The sequence below is a fragment of the Anabrus simplex genome, chromosome 4, assembly GCF_040414725.1.
Source record: "Anabrus simplex isolate iqAnaSimp1 chromosome 4, ASM4041472v1, whole genome shotgun sequence".
NCBI lineage: Eukaryota > Metazoa > Arthropoda > Insecta > Orthoptera > Tettigoniidae > Anabrus > Anabrus simplex.
The window spans coordinates 261,949,227-261,976,450 of NC_090268.1; the positions used below are offsets into that span (position 1 = coordinate 261,949,227).

At 38.6% G+C, this 27,224-nt stretch overlaps 1 protein-coding gene across 3 annotated transcripts in view; it reads left to right on the top strand.

The window, feature by feature from the left end:
• Nucleotides 1–27,224, top strand: part of Mgtor (Megator) — a 546,425-nt gene that overhangs the window by 224,442 nt on the left and 294,759 nt on the right. For all 3 annotated transcript variants that reach the window (XM_067145519.2, XM_067145521.2, XM_067145520.2), the window contains exon 20: nucleotides 5,649–5,867. In XM_067145519.2, coding sequence (XP_067001620.2) covers nucleotides 5,649–5,867 — 219 coding nt within the window. The remainder of the gene's footprint in view (nucleotides 1–5,648; nucleotides 5,868–27,224) is intronic.

A 27,224-nucleotide genomic window follows, 5' to 3' on the forward strand; every position in this document is an offset into this window, starting at 1 on the left:
CACACATACACGAAAAACATTTTTTAATTATTAATCTTATATCAGTCCATGTTAGCATGTGGGGTTAATTTATGGAGTACATATGGGGAAATATAGTAGGCCTATTTTTCCTGCAAAAGAATCCTTAAATTATAAATCAAACTCTATAAACATAGGCCAGCCTACTTAATACTTTTGGGATTAACACTTCTCATAAGTACTGGAAATATGCAGTCTTTCCAGAATTTCTCACCTTCAGTTATGGCTCTAATAGCTAGTTCTCCATCATAGTCCACCCAATAAACTGAAATACTGTTTTACTTCAAAATCTGGATCTACAACACAAAAAACACCATTTTTAATTTTTTTTAAACTGCATCTGTATTTGAATCAGCAGTTGTAATTTGTCATTAATTTTGCCATTGTTGACATAATTTCCTACTGTAGCTTCTCGAGCTGGACACTTCACTTCAACAACAAAGTCCTTTCCAATACCATCTGGTGAATCTCCCATCATAGGATGTGATGCAGAAAGTAGGAGACTACTTTTCTGTATTTTGATGCCACGCTGTCTTTGTAATGTGGCTATGACATCCGTTTCATTATCTCATTATCTTAGTCTGCTTTGTTTTCACAGCACCGATCACTAGTTCCACAAATGTCCCATCTGTTGTTTTGCATCTAGTTGCTTCATATGGCTTGGATGCTGTGATTCCTATATATCTGAGTTCACGCCATGTTCGATTATCATTTTGTTTCAGAGTTTGCCTTTCTACTAAATAGACTCTAATGGCATGTTCTCTTGAGCAAACTTGAGGAAAGAATCCTTATCTCCACCTCTTTCCGCTAATTTAATTGCAAGATAGTGCAACAACAGTGTTTTGATGTAGCTGCTTTCTGTAAAATACCTGCATAGTTGATTTTTGATTTTGAGATCTTTACCTGCAACAACAGCAGCATTTAAGAAGCTGCCATTAGAGACACTGCTGTTAGTTGTTACCCCAGTACCTTGCTTCTTTTTACCCAAGTCTTTTGCAGCGATAAGAATTTTTGATGTCCCAACAGTAGATAGCTCTGATTTTGTCCAGTAGCACTTCACAGATATTGTAGCTTTCTCCTCACTTCGACGATGCATCCACATCAGGAATGCTGCTGCATGTTTGCAACCACCTGTATTGAAAGAAATCAAAATTAGGCCCTATGTCACTTGTGGGTTTTCTGATAGCCTAAGGGGACAAAGGAAGGGAAAAATCATAGGCTGTGGTTGTATAGGCCTATCAAAAATGTATAAAATCAACAAATGAATGAACAAATAATAAATTTATAATAATAGTATGACAGAACGTTATACTTCCCTCTCTGCTGGCTTTAAGTAGGCCTGCATACTGTACCTTATTAAATTTGTTTTTTCTGTTTATATTATCAAATTGTCTAGTTGTGAGTATTATTTTGATGCATGTACCCTACTTTGTAAGTTGTTATGTTTCTCTCTCCATCATAGACATTTAAGACTTCAGAGTACATATTTGTCTTTATATGAAATGGAAACTTTATTTCTGCCAAAAAAAGGTTTAGTTATTAGCAAAAGTCTAAAAACAAGTTTTTAGGCCTAGTTTAGGGTTTGCTAAGTTTATTTACTCACCAGATGACGCAGCACAGTCTTGACATTCTACACTGTCTATGCAGCAAGTGTTCCTCATCCACAATTAGTGTGACTGTATAAGTTTTGGATCTGACCTTGTGCTCAGGCTGTGAGGCTTGCATCCGGGAGATAGTAGGTTCGAATCCCACTATTGGCAGCCCTGAAGATGGTTTTCCGTGGTTTCCCATTTTCACACCAGGCAAATGCTGGGGCTGTACCTTAATTAAGGCCACGGCCGCTTCCTTCCAACTCCTAGGCCTTTCCTATCCCATCGTCGCCATAAGACCTATCTGTGTCGGTGCGACGTAAAGCCCCTAGCAAAAAAAAAAAACTTGTGCTCAGGACATATTTTGCATTTTACTATGCATTTCTCACTTTGTCTCTACTTGAACATAACCTATGTTCTATCGCACTGTCACCATAATTTTCTCTGCCAACAGAAATTACGTAAAAATAAAAAGTGCATTTTCTTGTTACTATGGACATGACCGATACAGAAATACCATTATTTTCAAATTCTGAGCAATGTACAGACAAAACTCGTGTATATATATAGATTGTTCAATGCAGGTGTAGAAAAATGAACAAAAGATATTTAATGTTTCTCTTTCATTGGCCTGGGAAGTGGGAAACCCAACCATAAATACATATATTTCAGAAATGATAGGTTATAGTACTATAATGCTACCCATATTTTTATGTTAGTGCTGAAGTCCGATGTGTTACTTTAGTAATGGTGAAAGCCTGAAAATGTAATGTTATTCTCTAATATGGGAATCAATCTAGAAGTAAATGGCAAAGGTGATTTAAGCGATTTCTATCCATGTTCGTTGTTACCCTAATACTTTGAGTTACTGTACATTGCACGTATATAAAAGATGCCATTTACCAATTTGCTTTCGATCGGTGAATTTCTGCAGCCACAAAACAGTCGCTATTTTTCAAGAATGATGTCCACACATGGTAGATTGTCTGACTGCTTTCTTGAACCCTTCTTCTGTCATTTTCAATGTATTCACGATCACAAATAATAAACATTCGGCTTTTAGTAACAGCTGATGCACAATGGCTGGGAGAGCTGCATGCGGTACTGGATCATGACGTCACAGCCCATCGCTTACGTCAGAGGCCGTTTTACTTGCCTTCCGTAAAGAGACTTTTAAATATTTTTTAATGGTAGAAAACAAGGCAATTTGTCACAATGTAATATGTTTACGTACTACAGTATTTAGTTGGTGTACCTTTGAAAAAAAAAATTTTTTGTTGAAATTTACGCATGTTCTCTATTCACTTTTGCCTGGTCAAACTATCTATGCTCAACACGCGTATTTCTCTAAGATCACTCATCGAGAATTGACTTAATACATATGAATGTGTGGTATATCCACTGCATTTCTGAATTAATTCATAACCAAATTATCCCTGCCAACACACACATTAATTACGACATTGTAGCTTACACACACACAAAAAAAAATCTATAAACATTTTTATTTTGAAAATATTACATTTGTCTTGGTGTTACTAGTTTTGATGATGAGCGACCATCAGCTGAGAGACAATAATTAGACGATACATATTAAAAACTACTAAAATAAGTGTACTGACACAAGTTGACATTTCAAAAGTGCATCATCTGATCGACTGTCATAATACTGTACGAATTAGGTGAGATGATGAATTCTCTTGGCTGATGAGGTTCAGTCATGACCAATTATACCATACCAACGCTAACAGCTAGATAATCAGCTGATCAGTACCCTTGATCTCTTCACCGTACGAGATACACAGATGATCTGACACTCGACTCCTCTTGTCAGGCAGGTGGGTCTGATTGGGTGTCGTTCTGTCAACAATACAATGGTATTTAACAGAAAACTTGTCTATCATTGAATAATTCCCACATGTCTTATGGTGCAAATACCTCTCATTAACTTAGCTTTGCTTTCATTGGAGTTCAGTTAATTATAATTTCTGTTATAATTTAAGAATATGTGAACCAAACTTTACCAAAGTAGACATCGCAGACTTCACCCATTAAAAATAATGCAGCATGTGAGTCAGTTCTCATAATGGCTTCATGACTGTCCTCTCGTTGCAGTTTTATTTAGGTCTGGGATCTTTAAAATTTAATTTACCATATTCTACTGCATTTCACAGAAAGAGAACCTCAATTATCCACAGCTGGTGATAATTCTTCCAATTTGGACTCTCAATTAATTCATGTTAAACCAGAACATACCAGCAGCAATCCTCACAATCGATTATTAGTAATAATAATTTTTTTTAGTTTTCACGCCCCTCTAACTACAGTACTTTTACGGTTTCCAGAGATGCCGAGGTGCCCGAGTTTAGTACCGCAGGAGGATTTTTTATGTGCCAGTAAATTTACCTACACGAGGCTGATGTATGCGAGTCCCTTCAGCTGCCACCGGACTGAGCCAGAGTCAAACTTGCAAAGTTGGGGTCGGAAGGCCAAAGCCTGAACCGCCTGAGATATTGAGCCCGGCCGATTATTTACTATTCTCAGAACTATTGTCTTTCATTCATGACATTACCTTGGTCATCCAAACAAACAAACAAGCAAACAAAACAATTTTCAGTCCCATTATTCACATCAGTTTGTAATGAAACTTCATAATACATGCGTACATACATTTTTCATCATATCGTTAGTCTACAACAATCCTCATCAAACTCTGTGGCCTCTTAATTTTAAATTATTTACTCCTTGAGTTTGATAAGTTGCCATGGTTTCCCTGTACTTCTGTTATCTCGTATGGCTGGTCTGTTGGCTTCCAAGGTAATCGTCCTTCTTCTTCATCCGTTCACTTTTCCAGATTCTCTCTGGGTAGGTTAGTGTACCAAAGCCCTCCACCTTACCCAATCTTTCCACCATTCGTCTTCTAATACTTTATTGCTATGGACTCCTCTCTTTGCAATACAGTCCACAATAGAGCTCCTCTATCTCATTCCAGGACATCCCCTAGGCCTCTTTCCAGTCTCTGTATCCATGAATGTTCTCCTTGGTATTCTCTCTCCTGGCATTCTCATCATGTGTCCAAACCATTTCAGCTTTGCTATATCAATCTCTTCTCGAATTTTACACACTCCCATGCTGCTTCTTATTTCCTCATTTTGTATTCTATCTCATCTTGTCTTTCCCTGTATGCTCCTCAAGAACCTCATTTCAGCTTTTTCTATCTTACTTTGCTTCTGCTTAGTTAACGTCCAGGCTGCTGAAACATAGCTCATTATAGGTTTATAATAGGATGAGTATCAAACCTTCTTGCACTTCATTGACACATCTTTGTTCCATACAATGTTTCACACACTGGTAGAAACTTGTGGACTGCTGTATTCTTAAATCGATTTCTCCATCGAAATTTCCATCTTGTGATAACACGCTGCCCAAATATTAAAATTTTTTCACTACTTCAAGAGGTTAATTTCCTATTTTTATCACTCCCCTGGATTTTCTGTTACCTCTTGTTGTGATCAAAGTCTTACTTTTTGCAGTACAATCTTCATTCCAAAATTTCTTATCCTTCCATGATGATAATAAAGAGTAATGCAGACAGTACACTTCCCTGTCTTTAAGCCTGTCTCAACTCTGAACCATTCATTTTGACCCACTTTGGTTCCAACACAGCTTTTGCAATTTTGATACAATGCTATTACCATCTGCATTGTTTCATTCCCAATCTGTGCCTCTGTCAATGTTTTCCATACCAAATTCCTTGGGACGCTGTCATATGCCTTTTCAATATCTAGAAACGTTGCTACCATGTCCTTTCCATTAACCTATTTGGCCTTAAATGATGTCTTATCCTAAGCTGATTTTATTGTATTGCTTTATCACACATATTGCATTTTTAAGTACAGCTCTCTTGCCATTGTTCCTGTTATTCATAAATTGAGGGATTTGGTGCAGGATTGTCACACTGGTATTGAAGTTTATGGAACGTGTGTTGGTATAGAACATTTTAGCTTTTTGTAATCAATACATTTACCGATATGTTTTCAGGTGAACACCTTGAGTCGTCAGCAACAGCAGCAGACGGAAGAAGTTCGTCGTCTAAACGAAGAGCTGAATGGAATGCAGCAAAGATTAGCTCGGATGACTCAGGAGTTGGCAGAAGCCAAACTTACGGTAACCAAGAAACATGATGAGCTTGCTAAAATCACAGAAGATTTGGGAGCCAAGGAATCTATGCTGACAGATATACGAAACAAGGAAATGCAAGTAAGTGTTAATGTTATTTGGATATTTATGTTCAGCAATGGATATTTCTTTTTTTTCCATATTTTATACAGGTTTGGATTTTCTGTATCTTTACACATTTATCATTACAAGTGAACACTGACCTGTAGCACAGTGGCCTATATTTTTAAATTTTGAGCGTGTATTCTGAATCTGCTGTATCGTGAGGGTTTGAGGAGCAACTTAGTGTGAATTGTCGGGAACCCCGCCACCGCTAGTAGTTTCTGCCCACTGTTAAGACAAGTTATTTCATTACTAGTTACCCACCCCTGCTTTGCACAGGAGCAGTAATGAATTTAAGGCAATAGGTTAATTTTAACAGAGGACTTGTAAGATTTCCTTGTATATGACATTAGTAGTTTTTTCTCCAGTAATGAACACAAAATGTTTCTGTTTTGATGTATCACATGAAAGGGGCATGCAAAGTTGTCAATGAGAAAAATGTTCTACACAGAGATCATCTCCAGCCATTTTAAGTGTCTGACACTGCACTTTGTTTGTCATGCCAAAGCAGACTCTTATTGTGATTTGGACTCTTTTTTATTGAGAAATGCATTTATTTCTGTTTTCTCCATTTAGAGGCTGCCAAAAAGACAAAGCTTACTTAAAAATTTGATAATTACAAGGGCCATTTAAAATGTGTCTATAAACGATAGGTATACTATAGTAAAGCCTAAATAATAAAAAATTGTATCAGTCAATAGTTTTGAAATCCATGAGAAATTCCTCTAGGACAAGGATACAGCTAAGAATATAAATGATTTTTAACTATTGTTAACGGCCCCTTCAGGGCTGCTAACCCAATGTCCTTAATGAATTGGTTATGCAAATGAAATTTCTTACAAAAGTTGTGGAATGTGTGAGTAATGGTGCCTCTTGCTCCTATCTTCAATCCTAACACATCTATGGAGTCCAGATGATGTTTCTCGGCGTAGTATGGAATTGTGGGTTTATATATATCACATTTCTCCTTGTGTATATCATGTGGTTGAGTGGATGATGCTTCGGTTCTAATTGTGGGGTCTATTATGAACCCTTTACTTCAGCCCAGTGATATAGCTATCATGTCAGTCCGCCGGTTTGACCCTGTCTGAGACAATCCATGTACCTTCTCGTTGAATGTATAGTGCTTTTCTCTCAGGGCTTCAGCAATCGTAGATCTTATACGATGATGTCATGAATTCCGCAGGGTGTCACTAAATGGACAGGAACTCAAGACGTGACCAAGTGTTTCAATCTTACTGTGGCAACGCCGACAATGGTTATTGTCTTGGGACCTGCCAGGTAATGCACGAACTGGAATTACATTTGCTGTCAGTTTTATGGCATTTCTCCAGTCACTGCTGGTTAAACCTCCGGGTTTTCCTACCCATTGATTGGCGGGAGTGTATTCCTTATTCAGTATAACAGCCTTACCTTTTTATGGTAAGGCAATCCAGGGATCGAATTCTTTCTCACAGAGTTGTTGTCGCAGGAGTGAAACTTTGATTCGTATTCAGTATTCAGGAGTAGGCCAAGTTTTTTGAAGCACTTCTTCGTTTCTGTACGGAGATCTCTGGTATGGTTGATGTGTATATTGTTGCATACCTACCAACGTTCCCGATTTAGGCGGGAGACTCCTGATTTTCGACAGTTTTTTCCGCCTCCTGATTATTCTATTATTTCTCCTGATTTTAGCTTATTTTTGGTGAACTTCAAATATTTTTCAAATCCCGCCATTTCAGCTTTTTTTTTACGCCAGTGGCCGGAAGTCCTTCGCTCATTGGCCGCTTTCAAATTAAATATCGACGTTTATTAATGCGAGAAATGTGCGCGAATGTGCGATGATTATTGAAACCTGTATATCGCGACTCGTATATAGATTGTCAATCTCTCGTTCTCGCGTGCTATGTTCATGTTCATTCACATCAGTCTAGTTGATTCTAAAGATTCAGATTCTAGTTGCTAGATATGGATTCCTTTTTAGTAATTTAGTGACAGAATTTGAATGATAACGACTAGTTACTTTTCTAGAGATTTTACGAGCCATTTGGAGAAATTTTATGACTAATTATAATTTATCTCAATATAAATAAAATAAGAGTGTCTGTACATTGCTCAGAATTTGAAAAGAATGATATTTCTGCACCGGTCGTGACCACAGTCACAAGGAGAAATGCATGTTTTAATTTTCCGTAATGTCTGTCTCTCTGTCTGTATGTATGTATGTACGCCCATCACGAGAAAACGGCTGAAGAGAATTGAATGAAAATCGGTATTTAAAATCTGGGAATAAGTTGCAACAATCTAGGCAATAAATAATTGTATTCACGCTGAGTGAAATGGTAGTTTAGGGGAAGGCCTAAATTTTAATTCTCAAATATTTGTTATTATTAGCCCTATCGATAAATACTACATAATTAAAGTTATTAAAATTCCTGTCATTTATGTCTTAAACATTTTTACCATACCAGCTATGACAACAGACATACCGTATTTCACGGCATAATCGTCGCACTTTTTATACCAAAATTTTCGAAAAAAATTGTAGGGTGCGCCCATTATACGATGAATATTTAATACCAGTATTTGTATTACTCAAAAAATGTATTTATAACTAAATTGTATTTGATACAAATTTAAGATGCACGTAATACTCGCGTTTATACATCAAAATAATTAAAATAGTCTAAAACAAAGTTCATATTTTTTTCGCAACAATTCGGCGAACGTTTTTCCAACCTGAAAGTAAAAATGAACGTATTAAGTTAATTTGTCATTAATTTGAGTATTAAAGTTAAAATATTACACTTGCAAAAAATTATCGCTTTGTTGTGAAATGTGGACTTACAGGTACGCAATTTATTTCAAATCTTCGGTGTCGCTATCGCAGGTTTCGCTATCTGATGCGCCGTCCTCGCCTCTGTTAATACCAGTATCAGATTCTTCGTCTCCCTGCCACACTGCGTCATCTTCGGAACCGTCTAGTGCATTCGAAATCCCAGTCCTTTTGAAGCTCTTGGAGACTAGTTCAGGTGGTATAAGATCCCAACTCTTCTTCACCCACGAGCATAACAAGTCCAAGGGTGGACGCCTGATATTTCCGTCGGGCGTCAATTGCTGATCGCCGCTCATCATCACTCGTTGTAAAATCGACGTAAGTGGTCTTTAAAGGGTTTATTAACACATACGTCTAGTGGCTGCAAAGCAGATGTTAGGCCACCAGGAATGACTATCTGTCGTGTCTTAATTGTAGTGAGAATTTGCTTCACTTCGTTCACGAGGTGACCTCGGAAACTATCTAAAACAAGCAGAGCTGGTTGTTTTAGTAGTGCACCAGGTCTTCAATTCCACACAGTTTTAACCCAGTCCAGCATGAGTTCTACGTCCATCCAACCCTTTGGTTGCACTCGTACATGAATTCCACGGGGAAACTGTATATTCTTAGGCGGCATATGATGTAAGGCGGCAACTTTCTCCCGTTAGCTGTAATGGCTAGCATTGCCGTGCATCGCAACTTCTCACTACCGCTGGTTTTCATTAATACACTCCGTGATCCTTTTAGCGCAATAGTGCTGTTGCGAGGCATATCAAAAAAGATTGGAGTCTGATCGGCATTACCGATTTGAGAAAGCAAGTACGAAGTTTCCTTGCGCAAACGTATGACAAATCGGTGAAAATTTACAATCTTGTCTGTGTAATCAGCAGGCAACTTTTGGCTTAGTGTTGTTCTCCTTCGCACTGACAGATTGTGTCGTCGCATGAACCCCTTAATCCACCCACGAGTCGCCTTAAATTGAGTTACCGGTATGTTGTGTTTGCGCGCTACCTCCTGTCCCTTAATTTGTAACATTTCATATGATACACTGCAGCCATTGTTACGTATTTCACTGACGTACCTAAACACTTCTTCGTCAATTATAGGAAACTTCCCTGTTTTAGGACCTCTAAACGCGCGTCTAGAAGGGTTTGTGCTTTTTAGCTTGTTTTTTACTTTCCGCCAGTCACGCACCAACTTTTCACTCACAGAAAATTTTCTTTCTGCAGCTCTGTTCCCGTGCTGTTCAGCGAAGGCAATTACGCTTAGCTTGAAGCCCGCAGAATAGTTTCTATATTTACCCTTAATCGCTTATAAATGCTTCACACGTTAATGTTTTGCGATATAAATGACTTTCCGTAATTGTTCACTATTAAAACAAATTATTTCTGCAAACACCCAAAACACAAATTAAAAACTTAAATTCTCACGCACACATGTCTACAGTAATCACGTAAATCTGAAACAAATAAATGCATCTGTGATCTGTCCATTCCAGAGCAGCCAATACTGTTAGGCAGCAAGGAAGCATGCAACAATTTATCAGTTTAGCTCGTTGGTTGCGACACACTACTGCGCTTGTGCAAAGCTCGCAAACCGGAGCTTTAGCTAGCGCGGTGTAGATCTACTGTATAGTTGACTGTATTCCGAGACGTCAGTAACAAACATTCATTTTTTTCAATTTCTTTTAAACATACGGTAATTAGGTTAATATTTCTTCCCAGTTATTGATGATTTTACATTACATTACTGACGAGTTTATAAAATAAAATTTTAATAGCATTGGATAATAATTATCTTGACTGCTTGGATAAAAGTTTTCATCCCATGCCCGGACACTTATGACGTAGTAGTAAGATAAGAGTCTAGCGATGACAACTGAGACATCGTAAATAATTCGGCTGAATAATTCCGTGGAAATCTGCGTTATCGTCTTGGATTTCACTTCGTGCGCAATAACACAGGAGCCGGCCCCATGGTGTAGGGGTAGCGTGCTTGCCTCTTACACAGAGGCCTCGGGTTCAATTCACGGCCGGGTCAGGGAATTTTACCTGTATCTGAGGGCTGGTTCAAGGTCCATTCAACCTACCTAGTCGGTATTTCCTGGCGACGTTGCCGATAAGCGATAACTTACAGCCTTACGTATTTCAAATGGGAACTCATAATATGTAGGTGGTGAATAAATAGTACACTGTCTCGCGACCACGTTGTCAAACTGCCGATAGCCTACCGGTAAGCATAATATGTAGGTGGTGAATAAATAGTACACTCTCTCGCGACCACGTTGTCAAACTGCCGATAGTCTACCGGTAAGCCATGCGTCGTACATATACCGGTATTATTTATTTATACGTTGTGCAACATGTCGCAAACGTGACTGTGTTGCCAAATTGCCCATAAACCATACACGTATTTAAATTGCGCATTCATGTGCAACTTACGTTGCAGTTACATTTACCTTTTAACCAGATTAGTGAACAAAATTTGGACGTGCGACGATTATGTAATTAAAGGTTTAAAGTCCGATTTTTGTATTGAAAATAAAGGGTGCGACGATTACGCGGTGGCGACGATTATGCCGTGAAATACGGTATTCATGAATTTGGATTTTTGTTGCCTAGCGCCGAAGTACGAGAAAATGGGTGAACAGTATTTAGTGAAAATCAGTATGTGAAGTTCGGAAGTAAGGAACTGCAGTGTATGCTATAAATCATGTTGTTCACCTGTTCGATATGGTAGTTTAGGGGAAGGTGCCAAAAATTTAATTTTACTTACCTATCTTATTGGCCATATTGAAAAGTACTTTATAACAAGAGAGTACAATGTCAGGTTTTTTAATATCTTATTCAGTTTTACCGTACCGACTATAATAATATTGGTGGTGACGGTGATTAAATTGAGAAGATGATTATAAGCAGGGCCCGGATTTTTTGACCTAAAAATGCTAAAAAATTACCTTTTAAATGACCTTAAAATTATCAAATGTCCTTAAAACGAACAAAAAATGATGTAAAAATCCCAGGTATTTATTGTTTGAAACTAAATTATATACATTTCTAGATATGAAGAATATTGATAATTGATATTTTCTCTAATTTTTACATAGCAAGATATCAGTTCTTTGTTTTGGAATCTCAGTTTTCCGTAGAAACAAAATGTACCGGTACGAAGATCTGACACCAGGTACTCCGTAAAGAGAAATGATCTGAAAAGGAAAACAACGTTCCTATAAAGATAATCGTAATCGCCGTCGGTTGCAGATTTAACTGTAAAGCTATATCTAATCCTATATTATGTAGGCTAGGTTTTAATATTTACCTCAGACGGTGTTGCAGTAGATAACTGTGACCCTCCGTAGATTCTCTAAGGTAAAAGAACGTCGATTGTCGGCCAAAACGTTCTTGTATGTCGAAAAGCTCCTTTCGACGTCCACAGATGCGAGGGGTGCATACTTGAAGTGCGCTAAATCACTTGGTGACAGCTCTTCTTCAATATCCACTACACTGAAATCTTCCCCGGTGAGTACCTGGACGACTGAGCACAAAACCTTGTATCCTTGCTTTTATCAAGACTAGATTTTAGTTTCCGAAATACCGACTCGCCAACTTCACCACGCACATTTTCCAAAGCTTTCTGCGTTGCTCTCACTAAACCTGTCGCTTGTTCGATTGTAACAACTCTCTCCTGAAGTCGTGTAATAGCTGACGGCAGGGAGCTAAAATTTGCCTTAATGTATGCCGGCACAGCTTTTGATATAGCCGTACATATAGTGTATTAACTTATGCTGTTATGATCAGTAATTACCAACTGGGTAATTTGCACATATCACCGTAGAACAAGAAATCTAACAGTCATAGAACAGTATTAAAGCGTTGAGCATATGATAGGTAATATGGACAGTGGATCTCGCTGGATTTGGTTAAAGGAAATGGACACTTGAGTGGTCAGATTTTCATTCATCGTTATGTCTTGATGGTGTGACTGAGGATATTAAATATGCCTATTTAAATGCTTGGCTGCAATCCTCATACTGCAATGGCCTTTTTTTTTTTTCCAGAATGAGAAAGTAGGTGGGTTCAGAGGGATGCCATTCATTCAGTATGAACAACGGGGTGTCTTCGGAGACTTTGTTTATTTCTAAAACACTTCGCTGCATTCTTCACAGTTGAATGGCTTCTCTCCAGTGTGTATCATTATGTGTAGCCAGAGGTCACTTCTCCTACCGAATAATTTGTTGATATCCTGACACACCGGGCGAGTTGGCCGTGCGCGTAGAGGCGCGCGGCTGTGAGCTTGCATCCGGGAGATAGTAGGTTCGAATCCCACTATCGGCAGCCCTGAAAATGGTTTTCCGTGGTTTCCCATTTTCTCACCAGGCAAATGCTGGGGCTGTACCTTAATTAAGGCCACGGCCGCTTCCTTCCAACTCCTAGGCCTTTCCCATCCCATCGTCGCCATAAGACCTATCTGTGTCGGTGCGACGTAAAGCCCATAGCAAAAAAAAAAAAAAAAAAAAAAAGATATCCTGACACTGAAAGGGCCTTTCTCCGTTACGAGAAAGCATGTGGGTGCGAAGATTACTAAATAGACAAAACGTCTTATTGCATTCCATGCAGGGGTTTGGCTTTTCTCCAATATGTACAGCTGTGTGTTATCGGAGGCTACCCCTAACTTTAAATGTTTTATTACATTTTTTACTGTAGGATGGCCTTGTTCCAGTATGTATCATGGTGTGTTGCTTAGAGACAAGCCTTGACTAAACATTTAATTGCATTCCTGACACTGAAATGGTGTCTGTCTATTATGAACAAACAGGTGTTTTCGCAGATTACCTCGCTGGGTAAAAGTTTTATTGCATTTCCGGCATTGGAATGGCCTTAATCCAGTATGTATAACAGCGTGTGTTCGGAGTTTACTGTTAGTTGTAAACGCCTTGTTGCGTTCTCTACAGCGGATTGGACAGTCTTTAGTATGAAACGTCATGTGTTTTCGGAGGCTAGATCTTTTATTCTCTCAAACATCGTTACAATCCTGGCACTGGGAGGACCTTTCACCATTATGAACAGACAGGAGGGTTTGGAGCTGAAATCCTTTGGTAAATGTTTTAGATCATTCCCTGCACTGGAATTGCCTTAATCCCGTATGAAAAATTGCATGTCTTCGTAGAATACTCCTTTTTGTAAACCGCCATATTGCGTTTTTTACAGCGGAACGGGCTCTCTCCAGTATGCACGTTAGCGGAGATTACCCCTAGTTGTAAAGACAAATCTGAAGCAAATCATAAGGATTGTCGGTATTAAGACCACTTATACTATGCCACAGCCAGTTAAATTAGTAGCTTGAGTTGAGCAGTTTTTCAAAATGTTCTCTACCAATCACGTCCCACTGCATAACTTTGATGGTTGGTCACAGTCAAAAAGAGTACGTAGAATAATTAACACTATTTCGTGTTGAAGCAATTCCAGTTGATGTTCACAACACAATGATCAGTCAGAAGAGTAAAAAGAACAGCACTATTTCGTGCCAAAACACCCGAAATGCTTCCAGTTGAAGTTCATAAGCAGGACTTGTACAATCTCGTTGTGCTTCTTATGAACTTCGACTGGAATTATTTCGGCACATAATAGTGTTGTTCTTTTTACTCTTTTGACTGTGATCATTGTGTTATGTGTTTTTAGAACTTTATGATTTAATTTTTGCTCTGCTTTGCTAATTGGCTGATGATGGCACTTCAAATGTGTTGAAACCGGTCCCAAATGAACAGGTTGTAACTTCTATTTGGTTCAACTTAATAACAGAGTATTGAAAAGGTGGATCCTCCTCCTATTTAACATCGTATGCTTCTTTACTATCGACTGCTATGGATGCTAATTAATATACTTGACCCTGGGCAGTCAATTTGGAAAAAGATGACTCGCTTTGTCTTTGTGAAGTAATTCCCCTCTTGTCCTGCTACATTCGAGAATCCTTTTGTTGGTCAGTTTCATTGTTACGTGATAAACACACTTGTTTGGATTCCATGTGGTGTGACCTATATTCACTATTCATCTCGGCAGAATGGGTTATAACAGATTTTATGGGCCGATGACCTTAGATATTAGGCCCCTTTAAACAACAAGCATCGTAATCAATAGATTATATATAGATAACAAATAAATCACTGGAAAACTATTAATTATTGTATCGCACTGTCGGCAGCCACGAAGATGGTTTTCCGTAGTTTCTCATTTTTACACCAGGCAAATATTGGGGCTGTACCTTAATTAGCACCACGTCTGATTCCTTCCCACCTCTAGGCATTTCCTATCACATACTCGCCATAAGACCTATCTATGTCGCTGCGACATAAAGCAAATTGTAAAAAATATATATATAGTATGTAACTACTGCAAGCTATTGAAATACTGAACAGATAAACGTTGACTCAACTAAGTGTAAATAACAAGGATAATGGGCGCCACCTGTAAAACAATTACAGGAATATATAACTATATAGAGCAATGAGTAACTCCCTCTCCCAAGGCGACGGTCATCAGGCTGACGAAGCTCCAAACTTACTTCATAACCATACCTGTTTACCCCTGAAATTAGATGAAGGTAGCATGCCAGGTTCATCCTCACTCCACTGATAAAAAGATTTACTGCAAGTTTGATACCAGAACTTTACTCCCAAAATAATAAACAAACATATAATAAATACCACAATAATCATCACTTAAAGAGACCCCCTCCTGATTGCCGTCCGCAAAGGCAACGTACAAACAACTACGACCAACATTAATCATTACCTCACGAGACCTACTCGCTTGTCGTTTACAAAAGCAAATATACACACCACTAACAACAACCAAATCATTACTTCACGAGACCTACTCGTTTGTCGTTTACAAAGGCAATATACACACTACTAACAACAACCAAATCATTACTTCACGAGACCTACTCGTTTGTCGTTTACAAAGGCAATATACACACTACTAACAACAACCAAATCATTACTTCACGAGACCTACTCGTTTATAATACCAATATAAATGGTCCGTTATTGGACATTATAAATTTTCCAGCTAGCTCATTCTTGGTTGCCAGCGTTTCGCCCTCATGTGCTAGGGTGGGCTCATCAGTTGGTACCTAGCACACTTACCAATACGCTGGCTAGTGCATACCGTGGAGGCCACTGCGTAGGCTAACTGGAGCCACCGGCAGTGCCAATGCACTAAGAGACTTTGTCTCATCACTAAAAATTGATGCCTGCTTGGCCATCAGATGATATAGATGTTGATTCCCATAGGGAATCTGAAATATTTGTCCTGAATGAGCAAATTTATAATACCAATATAAATGGTCCGTTATTGGACATTATAAATTTTCCAGCTAGCTCATTCTTGGTTGCCAGCGTTTCGCCCTCATGTGCTAGGGTGGGCTCATCAGTTGGTAAGTGTGCTAGGTACCAACTGATGAGCCCACCCTAGCACATGAGGGCGAAACGCTGGCAACCAAGAATGAGCTAGCTGGAAAATTTATAATGTCCAATAACGGACCATTTATATTGGTATTATAAATTTGCTCATTCAGGACAAATATTTCAGATTCCCTATGGGAATCAACATCTATATCATCTGATGGCCAAGCAGGCATCAATTTTTAGTGATGAGACAAAGTCTCTTAGTGCATTGGCACTGCCGGTGGCTCCAGTTAGCCTACGCAGTGGCCTCCACGGTATGCACTAGCCAGCGTATTGGTAAGTGTGCTAGGTACCAACTGATGAGCCCACCCTAGCACATGAGGGCGAAACGCTGGCAACCAAGAATGAGCTAGCTGGAAAATTTATAATGTCCAATAACGGACCATTTATATTGGTATTATAAATTTGCTCATTCAGGACAAATATTTCAGATTCCCTATGGGAATCAACATCTATATCACCTACTCGTTTGTCGTTTACAAAGGCAATATACACACTACTAACAACAACCAAATCATTACTTGACGAGACCTACTCGTTTGTCATTTACAAAGGCAAATATACACACTACAAACCATCAATAAAATTGTTGATACTATATATACATTTCTTAACATACCTCCAGGTAAGAGTCCCACTACACTCACTACTGTTATAGAACAAAAATCGTATTCTGGTAGAGAAAAGTACGACGACTTTCTCTACGTACGGATGCAACCTTCTTTACGAAGAGCATCCCTAACCTTATTTACACACTTCATCGACGTCTTGAGTTCTTCTCGAGTGCCGCACAGATTGGTGTAACGCCTCAGGTTTCTGCAACTGAAAGTGGATACTCGGCCGACGATTTCCTCGACCAAGAATCAGCTCTGTGCTCAAACACACATCCACTACCGAATCTCGATTCTGTACGCATCACCACATCCACTGTACATAATCTCGTAGAAGAATTGTAGTCCAACTTATTATACAGAGTTGAAGTTACAAATAAACACTTAAGTAGCGTCTTTGACCTAACATCCGCCAGAAACTCATTAGCATTACCAACATATAGCGTGCTCACTCCGAAAACGATACTCAAGAACAATACAACATTGCCTAGGACTATGCGCAAAGTAGCTGCTGCGCGCCGGTCCGAGTGAGAAACACACAGAATCAGAGACAGAAACACAATCAGAAACAGCATTAGAGTTCGAATCAGAATGACTTGCCGCACACGCGTACATGCTTATATAGGCTTGCTACACGTGGTAATCGCGTCCTGAAAAGTTTAGTGGTAGCAACGCTCACACCGGCACTTCTTCCCGCGTCACTCTGTCAACAAAAAACCTCGCTCAAAACAAAGCCCTCGCATTGGCTATCGAGTATATGATGTGACATAGACCGTCCACTCATGTATGTCCACATTGATTCACTCCATTTCTTCAACCGATACAACCTGCCGTACCCCGTGTTTTCAAGCCACTTGTTGCAACACATCCAACTGACTTCAACCGTCCTTCCCGTTATAGTCGCATTTTTCCCAGTTGCACAATCCTTACGGCTAGGCCATATTTACGGACTCTTACCCAAACGGAAATTTATACAAAATATAATGATGAACATATGCAATATTCCCTAACTATACATTCTTCTTATAATATTACGTTTTTACATGGTAAATAAACAAAATTACATGATTTTAACCTAACAAACTATATACGAAAATTTCCTAACCTAAAAACTCGGGGATCGTACATACGTACGGTTACAAGTATCATAGCATGTTCAGTGAATGCTGGCCGATGTTAACAGAAGTGCACCTACTCTTAATCTACGCAGTTTCTCTGTAGCTGGTCATTTACCTTCCCATATTTCAGAATGGGGATTGCACATCAATATGAAATCTTTGAAAAATAGATGAAAATAACACTTTGTAAATTAATTTTTTTCTACATTACTTAAGGGGAATAAACACTTTACTTTGATAGGGATTAACTAATTAATTTAAAAAGTTGTTTTAAATGTTTTTCACTGCAAACTTTTTTTTTTTTTTTTACAATTTGTTTTACATCGCAACAACACGACAGGGTAGGAAAGACCTAGGAGTGGAAAGGAAGCAGCCGTAGCCTTATTTAACTTATAGCCACAGCTTTTGCCTGGTGTGAAAATGAGAAACCATGGAAAACCATCTTCAGGGCTGCCGACAGTGGGGCTTGAACCCACTATCTCCTGGATGCAAGCTAACAGCTGCGTGCCCCTAACTGCACGGCCAACTGGCCCGGTACTGCAAATTGTAACATAAAAATAGTTACAGTGTGTTGTGTGTTAAAGGTAGTTGTATGCTTTTGTGGATAATATGCTGATCAATTCTTACACACACAGTATAGATGTATGTTTAATACTATAGCCAGCATAAGCTAAAAGGGCGCATGGATGGCAGTTTTTACTTTGACTTGCTTCACTGAAATCATTACTGCCTGGCTTCCATTAGTAATAGATGAATGTTTCTGTATATAAACCTTTCTCAAGAAGTACTTAATACTATGGCGATAACCGCATCAAAATCTATCCTGTGGTTCTTCAGATGAGCCCTCAAAGACCAACAGACAGGATCCAAGACTTTATTTTATACTAAGTAGAGATTTGTCATATAATGGAGAGGCAGGGCAGAGTTTATTTGGTAAATTTTTCTTTAATTTCAAGGACAAAACCATGTTCATAGTTTAAAATGTGAAAGTAATTTCATGCAGATTTCATGATAATTTGTAGTTCTGTACATTTATACACAATATTATTAAATAATGAATGATTTTTACAACATATGAAATTTGTAAAATTTATGTGGAAATAAATGTTAAAAGTAGTAAATAATAGACTGCCTTCTTAAAATCAACCTCACCCAGTTATACAGTGAAACCTCGTTTAGACGTTTCTGTAGGAGACCATGAAAAAGGAATTGTTAAGCGAGAAAATGTACTAATGAATACATGAAGAAAAACTTTCCAACAGGGATATGGAAACACTAGATATGATTTTTTTCTGACATAAGGGGATTTACGTCATATATCTGCAGGTACAATGAAAATTCTATGAGAAGAGAGTATTAAAAGAAGTGAAAAAACACAAGAGAACAAATATCAGAACTTACTCCGGTGGGGCTTATAATAACAGTGCACTGAAAAGTGTTAAAAACACCAAGCAACAAGTATGAAAACATTTGACCAGGGCCCATAAAAATATTGAAGTACGTATTATTGCAGATCACATTCTTTCTTTCTGTAGTAGAAGCCTTTTATTTTGGACCAGTTCTTTATTACATATTATCTTCCTGGTCACATACTTACACAACGAATTGGAGGCCACATGGCCGCCATTTTGAATTGAACAAAACTTTGACTGACCAGGTGCGATTTGAGTGATCGAGTCCAAACTGGAAGGTGCGAATTTCAGTTTCACGCCACCTCTGCGCGCTTAAAGATCTAGATGTCAGTCGACTGACTGAGAGACTTTAATTTTGTTTTCATTAGTAAGGAATTTCACGACTTTTTCCATATCCATAAATAGGCTATAACAAGATAGATATGCACCACGCTGGTCACCTTCACATGATTGTGTTCCAGATTTAGGGTATCGCACGACAAATATTTGCTACCCGTCACTGTACATCTAAGCACGAAATACATTTCTAACTTCTGAATGGAATGCGAAACACAAGCACAAACAGGCTAATTGTGTTTTTCTGCAGTTTCACTGCTAACTGGCAAGCCTACTGGGTATTTATAAAGCTAATGGCTTACTCCCCAAAGGCGCAATTTATCCTGTGAAGTTCAAGAATTCAGGGCCTTTTCCATTTATCACGCAACTGCGGCAAGGCCTCTTACCTGAGTTCGAATTCATGTTTCTTCCACAAGGGATGACAATTAACATTTTCAAGGCTAGGAAAATTGTGATCGTACTAAGAGGTAATAGCGAAAATTTGTGACATGATAAGCGAGATATTTTTATATAGGTTTAATACAGTGAGAATCGGGACTTCAAATATACGACATGGTAAGCGGGAAAATATGTTAATGAGGAACGTACTAACGAGGTTTTGCTGTATTTATATGCTAAAATACAGGGTGTTTACAAATGAATATCGGAGTTTTAACGCCTTATAATATTGAATACGTTAAACTTACAGTTATACATTATATATCAAATGAAAGAGCAACTCAAACAGTTTTGTTTGTTGCCACCAGTGCGCATGTACGTGCAATGGTTTCGCCGCAATCCGCTAGACAGCGGTAGTAGTATGTCGTTATGCCAATGAGGTGGCGCACCATCTTGATGGAAAATGAAGTTCTCTGGCTCATTTTCTTCCAACTGAGGGAAGAGCCATTGCTCTTGTGTATCGAGGTAAGAAGTACCAGTTACAGTACGTTCACCATAAAAGAAAGGCCCATAAACCTTTCGCCGGGATACGGCACAAAAAACATTCACTTTAGGGGAATCTCGTTGCATTTGTACCAACTCGTGAGGATTTTCTGAGCCCCAGATGCGCACGTTATGAGTGTTTACATGTCCACTAAGGTGAAAGACCGATTCATCACTGAAAACAACACGATTCATAAACTCATAATCATGTAACAGCATGTCGTTTGCGAAGTTGGCACGTAATCTGTGGTCTGCCGGCTTTAGAGCCTGTAATAACTGTTAACGGTAAGGACGTAGCTGTAAGCGTTTTCTTACAACTTTCCAAACGGTCGACGCAGGAAGTTGTAATTCACGACTAGCCTTCCGGACTGATTTCTTTGGGCTACGAGTGAATGACTCTCTCACTCGCTCAACAGTCTCTTCACTTAATCTTCGTCGTCCCTTGCTCTTCCCTTTACAAAGGCAACCGGTGTCTTCAAACTTATGATACCATCTGCGAATGTTATCATCACTTGGAGGATCACAACCGAACTTAATGCGGAACGCATGTTGCACAGTAACTACATATTCTGTCTTTGCAAACTGCAAAACACAAAAAGCTTTCTGTTCACTAGTCGCCATCTTTGCTACTACCGCTGTCTAGCGGATTGCGGCGAAACTATTGCACGTTCATGCGCACTGGTGCCAACAAACAAAACTGTTTGAGTTGCTCTTTCATTTGACATATAATGTATAACTGTAAGTTTAACGTATTCAATATTTTAAGGCGTTAAAACTCCGATATTCATTTGTAAACACCCTGTATGTGGAGCATAAACCAAATTCATACACAAAACAATCTGTCTCTCAAGTCTTTAATAAAAAAGTATTTATAGTAGTCATGATATAGTTATTATGCTATATGTTAGATGTGTAAGAAGAAATATATATATATTTATATTTATTTGTTTGTTTGTTTGTTTGTTTATTTGTTTGTTTGTTTATTTATTTATTTATTTATTTATTTATTTATTTATTTACAGTGGCGAAGTTAGGGCTCGTGGCCCTCTCTTACACTTAACCACGTAATTAATTTAAGATAATACATATATAAAAGAAATGTACTATTCTATCATAAAATCAAAGATAAGCTAAAAATTACAGATTTCGACAACATATAGTGAAGAAAGAAATCAGAGTTCAACAAGTAAAATAGAATAAAATTCGGAGTGTAAAGATAATGAGAAAGAGACAAAGTTATAAAGGAAAAGTAAGATACAAACTGAAAAAATAAGCAATGCTTAAAGAGAACACAATAAGTAATAAAGTAAATGGAAATATAAGTATGGCCATAAAAGTGATCTATGTACACGAGTAAGAAGCTAAATATCATGTACATTACACTATAATAATAATAATAATAATAATAATAATAATAATAATAATAACCACAATCACACAACCTATCATGCGTCGTCATACACATGAAACAATCAGCGGTATTCAACAGGTAATCTCTACATGAAGTCTTAAATTTCGGTATTGAATTAGAGTTCCTGACAGCAGCTGGGAGTGAATTCCAAAGTCGTGACCCAGCCACAACGAAGGATCTGTTATATATTGAAGAGTGGTTGACGGGAATAGCGAGGGAAGCCCCAGATCTCTTGTTACAATTACGGAATGAGGATAATAAATGGAATTTTGAAGAGATGTATTTGGGTAGATTTTCCTTCTGAGTTTGATATATCAATGTAAGTACGTGGAATTTCCGTCGCCTCTCGGGTTTCAGCCAGGAAAAAAATGTGTAGCTAGGGGTTATGTGAGCATCGTAACTCAAGTTAAAAACAAATCGAAGACAAGAGTTCAATGCTCGTTGAAGTTTCATAGTTATTTCACGGGTCGCATCAATGAGGACAGTGTCGCAGTAATCAAGTATTGGTAGTATCAAAGTTTGGAGTAGTTTTATCTTTACTTCTTGTGGCAAAATGTCCTTATGTCGTTTCAGAGGGTGTAGTGTCGCGTACATCTTTCTACATGTATTTCCTACGTATGCAGACCAGTCAAGAGTTTGTCATGGTCATACCTAGGTTCTTCCCTTCCGTACTTGATTTTGACTATTATGTAATGTTGATTTCTATGTTCTGTGGTAATTGTAATGTAGTTGCTTGGCCATGGATGTTCTGTATGTTTGTATTAATTTAATATGATTCATTTTTTATGACAGTGAAAATAAGAGAATGTGTTGTCATGGTGGTGTTGAAAAAGAGATATTGAGTGAGGTAGATGTTGTAAAAGATTAAAGTTATGTTAAAAGGGTTACGTATGGTGGAGGAAATATAGAAGGTGAACATCTCCTTGACTTCTGTATGAGGAATGGGTTGGTGGTGAAAAATAGTGGATTCAAGAAGGGACAGAGCCATAAGATAACACAATATAGTTGGGATGGACTACAAAAGACTGTGATTATGTCATCTCAGATGAAGAAAGGAGCAGAATGGTAACAGATGTCTGAGTAATACCCAGCAAGATTCTTGACAGTGACCACCGTCTATTAGTAGCTGACCTGAGAAACTTCTATCTGCCAAAAGTACAGGACAGGAAAATGCCAAAAATCAAAGTATGGGAACTGCAGAATGCAAACAGGAGAACTGAGTATCAGAACCGGATAAAAACCCTGTTACCAAGAGATGAAAGGAAAATGGAGAGGCTGATTGGACCAGACTAGGGACTCATTGGGTAAGGAAGAACTGTAGTTTGTGGAAAGACAAGTATGAAAACAAGGGTGGAAGAAACACTTTGGTGGAATGAAAGAGTGAGAGCAGCAATCAGGGAAAGAAATCTTTTGCGGAAAAAAAGGGATCAGGAGAAAAATAAACTGGATCTTACTAGAGATGAGGCTAAGATCAGAAACCTCGAACAGTTATACCGAAACAAGAAACTGGACGTTAAAAGAACAGTTACAGAAGAAAAGACTAAGGCATGGAATATATTAATTCAGAAACTAGAGGAAGACAGCAGAGGCAATAAGAAACTACTGTATAGTGTTATCGGAGGTAAAAGGAAACCAATGAATACCATAAAGACACTTGAAGATGAAAATGGAAAACTTGTTCAGGAAGTGACATGAGAGAAGTCCTGAAGAATCATTTCGACGACCTATTGAATAGACCAGTTCAAGATCAGAAGACAGAACAGGAAATCCAAGCCTACAATGAGGAACCTCCCATCACCTGGACAGAAACTGAGACAGCCTTAAAATCTATGCTCAAAGGAAAATCTTCTGGTGCAGATGAAGTTAATGTGGACATGATAAAGGCAGCAGGCATCCAGGGTATACAGTGGCTGCACAGAGTACTAAATGCCATATGGACAGACAACAAAATACCTGCAGATTGGAGCAAGGGCGTTATAATTCCCGTTTAAGAAAGGCAACAGATGGAAAACGACCAACTATAGAGGAATAATACTGCTGTCTCGTGGGCTTAAAAATACTAGGAGATTGAGAACCAGCATTGAGCCACAGTAAGAGGAGGGGCAATATGGATTCAGAAGTAACAGGTCAACATTGGATCTAATTTTTAGCATGCGCAGGATGATGGTAAAGTATTGGGAGAAAGGCAAGAACCTGGTCATTGTATTCCTGGACATAGAAAAGGCCTATGATAGTGTTATAGGAGATAAGATCTGGGAGTGCCTGACGAAAAGAAATGTGCCTGATGGGCTGGTAAGGAAAATTCAGATGTTGTACAAAGACTTACTGGCTGTGTACAAATTGGGGAAGTTCGATCATCATGTTTTTAGACGAAGAGTGGAGTTCAGCAAGGAAATGCACTGACCCCACTACTGTTCATCACTGTTATGGAAAATAGTATGAAGAACGTCAAGGAAAAGCTAGGTGAAATGAATGCAGTGACCTTTGCTGATGATGTCATAATCTGGGGTGAAACAGAAGAGGAAGTACAGACCAGACTCGCCATATGGAAATCCAAATTCCAGGAATGTAACCTCAACATCAGCAAGACCAAGACAGTGGTCAACAGAGAAGGGCGTCCAGCAATTGGAAAACTTGGAGACCAGCAGCTAGAGTGCGTGGTTAGTTTTCCTTACCTTGGAAGTGGAATATCCAGTGATACTTTGGTCAGAAGGGAAAACGGAAAAGAGTGCAAACGGTATCAGAATTCTACCAAAAAGTAAAAACACTTTTATGGGATGACCATGATTCTAAAACCGGCCAAACTGATCATGTTTAACAGCTATTTCATACCAACAACCTTTGGTATTGAAGTGTGCACCCTCACAAAAAGAGATTCATGAAGACTGCAAGCATCGGAGATGAAATTTCTTAGATCCACCATCCTGAAGACCAAGATGGACAAGTTAAGAAATGAGGAGGTGAGGAAAGAAGCTGGAATAAACACATCCCTATTAGACCGAATCTGGTTCACCCAGTCTACTGTGGTACGGGCATGTGATGAGGATGGAGTCTATAAGAACAACCAGAATAAATTTAGAAAGATAGGTGGAGGGGGAAAAGACCTGCAAGGAAACCTAAAACCTGATGGACATGATCAAGGTTGATCTAGTTAACATAGGATGGACAGTGGATGATGTTCTCCATGACAAGTTTTATAGGGACAGGAAGAAGTGGAAGAGACTCATTAACAGTACCCGGGAAACTGGAACTGTATAATGGTAATGATGACATTTAAAGAATATATATTGATTGAATTGTAATTTGAATGAATTGTCATTGAAAATTTTGAGAATATGAGTAGAGCTGGAGAGAGTTAATTGCAAACTACTGTACATGATATAAAGGAATTACCGTATTTCCTTGGGTATTAGACCCCACTGGCTTTTTGAGACAAAGAAAATGGGAAGAAGTAGGAGGAAAAAGAAAGAAAAACGTCTGACCTGCAGAATGAAAACGTGTATCAAAGTCATGCGATATGTTTGTGTTTTGCAGTCAAGAAATGTCAGTCTCCGTAGCAGGCTGCAGCTCCAATGATGTTGCACAAATGGATAATTTTGTATGTTAGTCCCACGCATTGCAGGAACACGCCATCATGTTATATGTCTGTGTTTTGTACTGCAGAATGTCCACCAGCGTAACGATGAGCACAATTAGATGCTGTTCTCTGGGGCCCGAGTTCAATTCCCAATTTAAGAACTGCGGTAAAGTTGAGATGTGGTAAAATGGTACATGCTGCTCACCTCCATTGGGGGTGTGCCTAAAGAACTGTGCTACCTCAGAATGAGGACACAAGTTTATTTTAGTTAAGCAGTACAGTGCAACCTCAATTCTCTGTTTTTGGAGGGACCACGGGGAAAAAAAAAAAAAAAAAAAAAAAAGAGTACAACACGAGAAAACTGAATATCTGGGAACGAATGGAAACTGTCAACAATTTGGCTAAACATCACAACAGTGAAATATGTACGAGTATAATTATAATCTTACAAGCACTCCTAAACCAAACCAAATCAAACCAAACTACGGCACCAATGGGCCTTCGTCTAGCAAGTGACTGCTGCTTGGTTCGAACGTCTGCAGCTTACGAGTTGACTCGTGGACGGTGTGACGATCCTCCCGGCTGTAATTCCTGGCTCTCTAGAATGGCGTCGCCATCTCACCATTAGGTAGCTCTTCAATAAAAAGTAATCGCGTAGGCTGAGTGGACCTGGAACCAGCCCTCATATCCAGGTGAAAATTCCTGACCTAGCCGGGAATCGAACCCAGGTGCTCCGGGTTAGAGGCAGGCGAGTTAGATCGCGGGGCCGGCTTCAAACATTACTGGTCTGTGAGTTAAAGATCTCTATACTTTACATTCAGTTTCACTGGGGAAACTTTGTCAGTTTCTGTGAAAGCTTCTTTCAGTTCAGCGATTTCGATCAGCGAAACTCTTCGAAAAATTGAATAACACCAAGCCAAACAACAATCGATCACAAGTAGTTGTTAATTCTCTAATCTAATAAAATAAAGCACATTAGATACAAAGGCATCCAACGTGATGGCAAAATCCCCCCCCCTCCCTTTTTTAAAATCTTCCATTGTAATTTGGTCACCGGTATACTGTTCGCAGTCAGTTTCTGGAAAACTTGTACCACGTAAATTAGGCCTACGTTGACTTTTAAAGGTTATGTTGAACTCTAGAATATGGTTTAGTGTGTATCGATTCTCAAAATTTCAAGAATGCATTATGTTCAATTCTGCCCGTCACTAATCACAATAAAATTGAAAAGAGTTATCAACATTTCAGAAATTACGGTTATTCATGACGTTGAGCTCAGCTGCAAAGCGCACCCGAAGCATATGTCAGTACGAGTAGGAAATGATACAAACTTTTTAAATATACCATTGCTCAGATAAAACTACTGCGGTCTTAATGATATTTTAACACGAAAACGTAAAATTTCCTGTATTATAGCAGGACCAAAACAGTATTAGGCAATCCCAAGACGTCCCATGCCTTTATGTATGAAAGGTGTAACATCTGTATGCTTTAATATTAAAATACTAGATTTGTTTTAAAAAGAAGCAGTTTTGATTCGTGCCTGAAAGCCTAATGACTATACAGTGCCCTAAGGGAAGTGCCGAAAACCTGTTTGACGATACAATCTAAAAAATTTTAAAAATAAACATCTAACCCTGAATATAATGTAGACGTCTTACAAGTACGACCATTTGGCGAAACTAAATTCT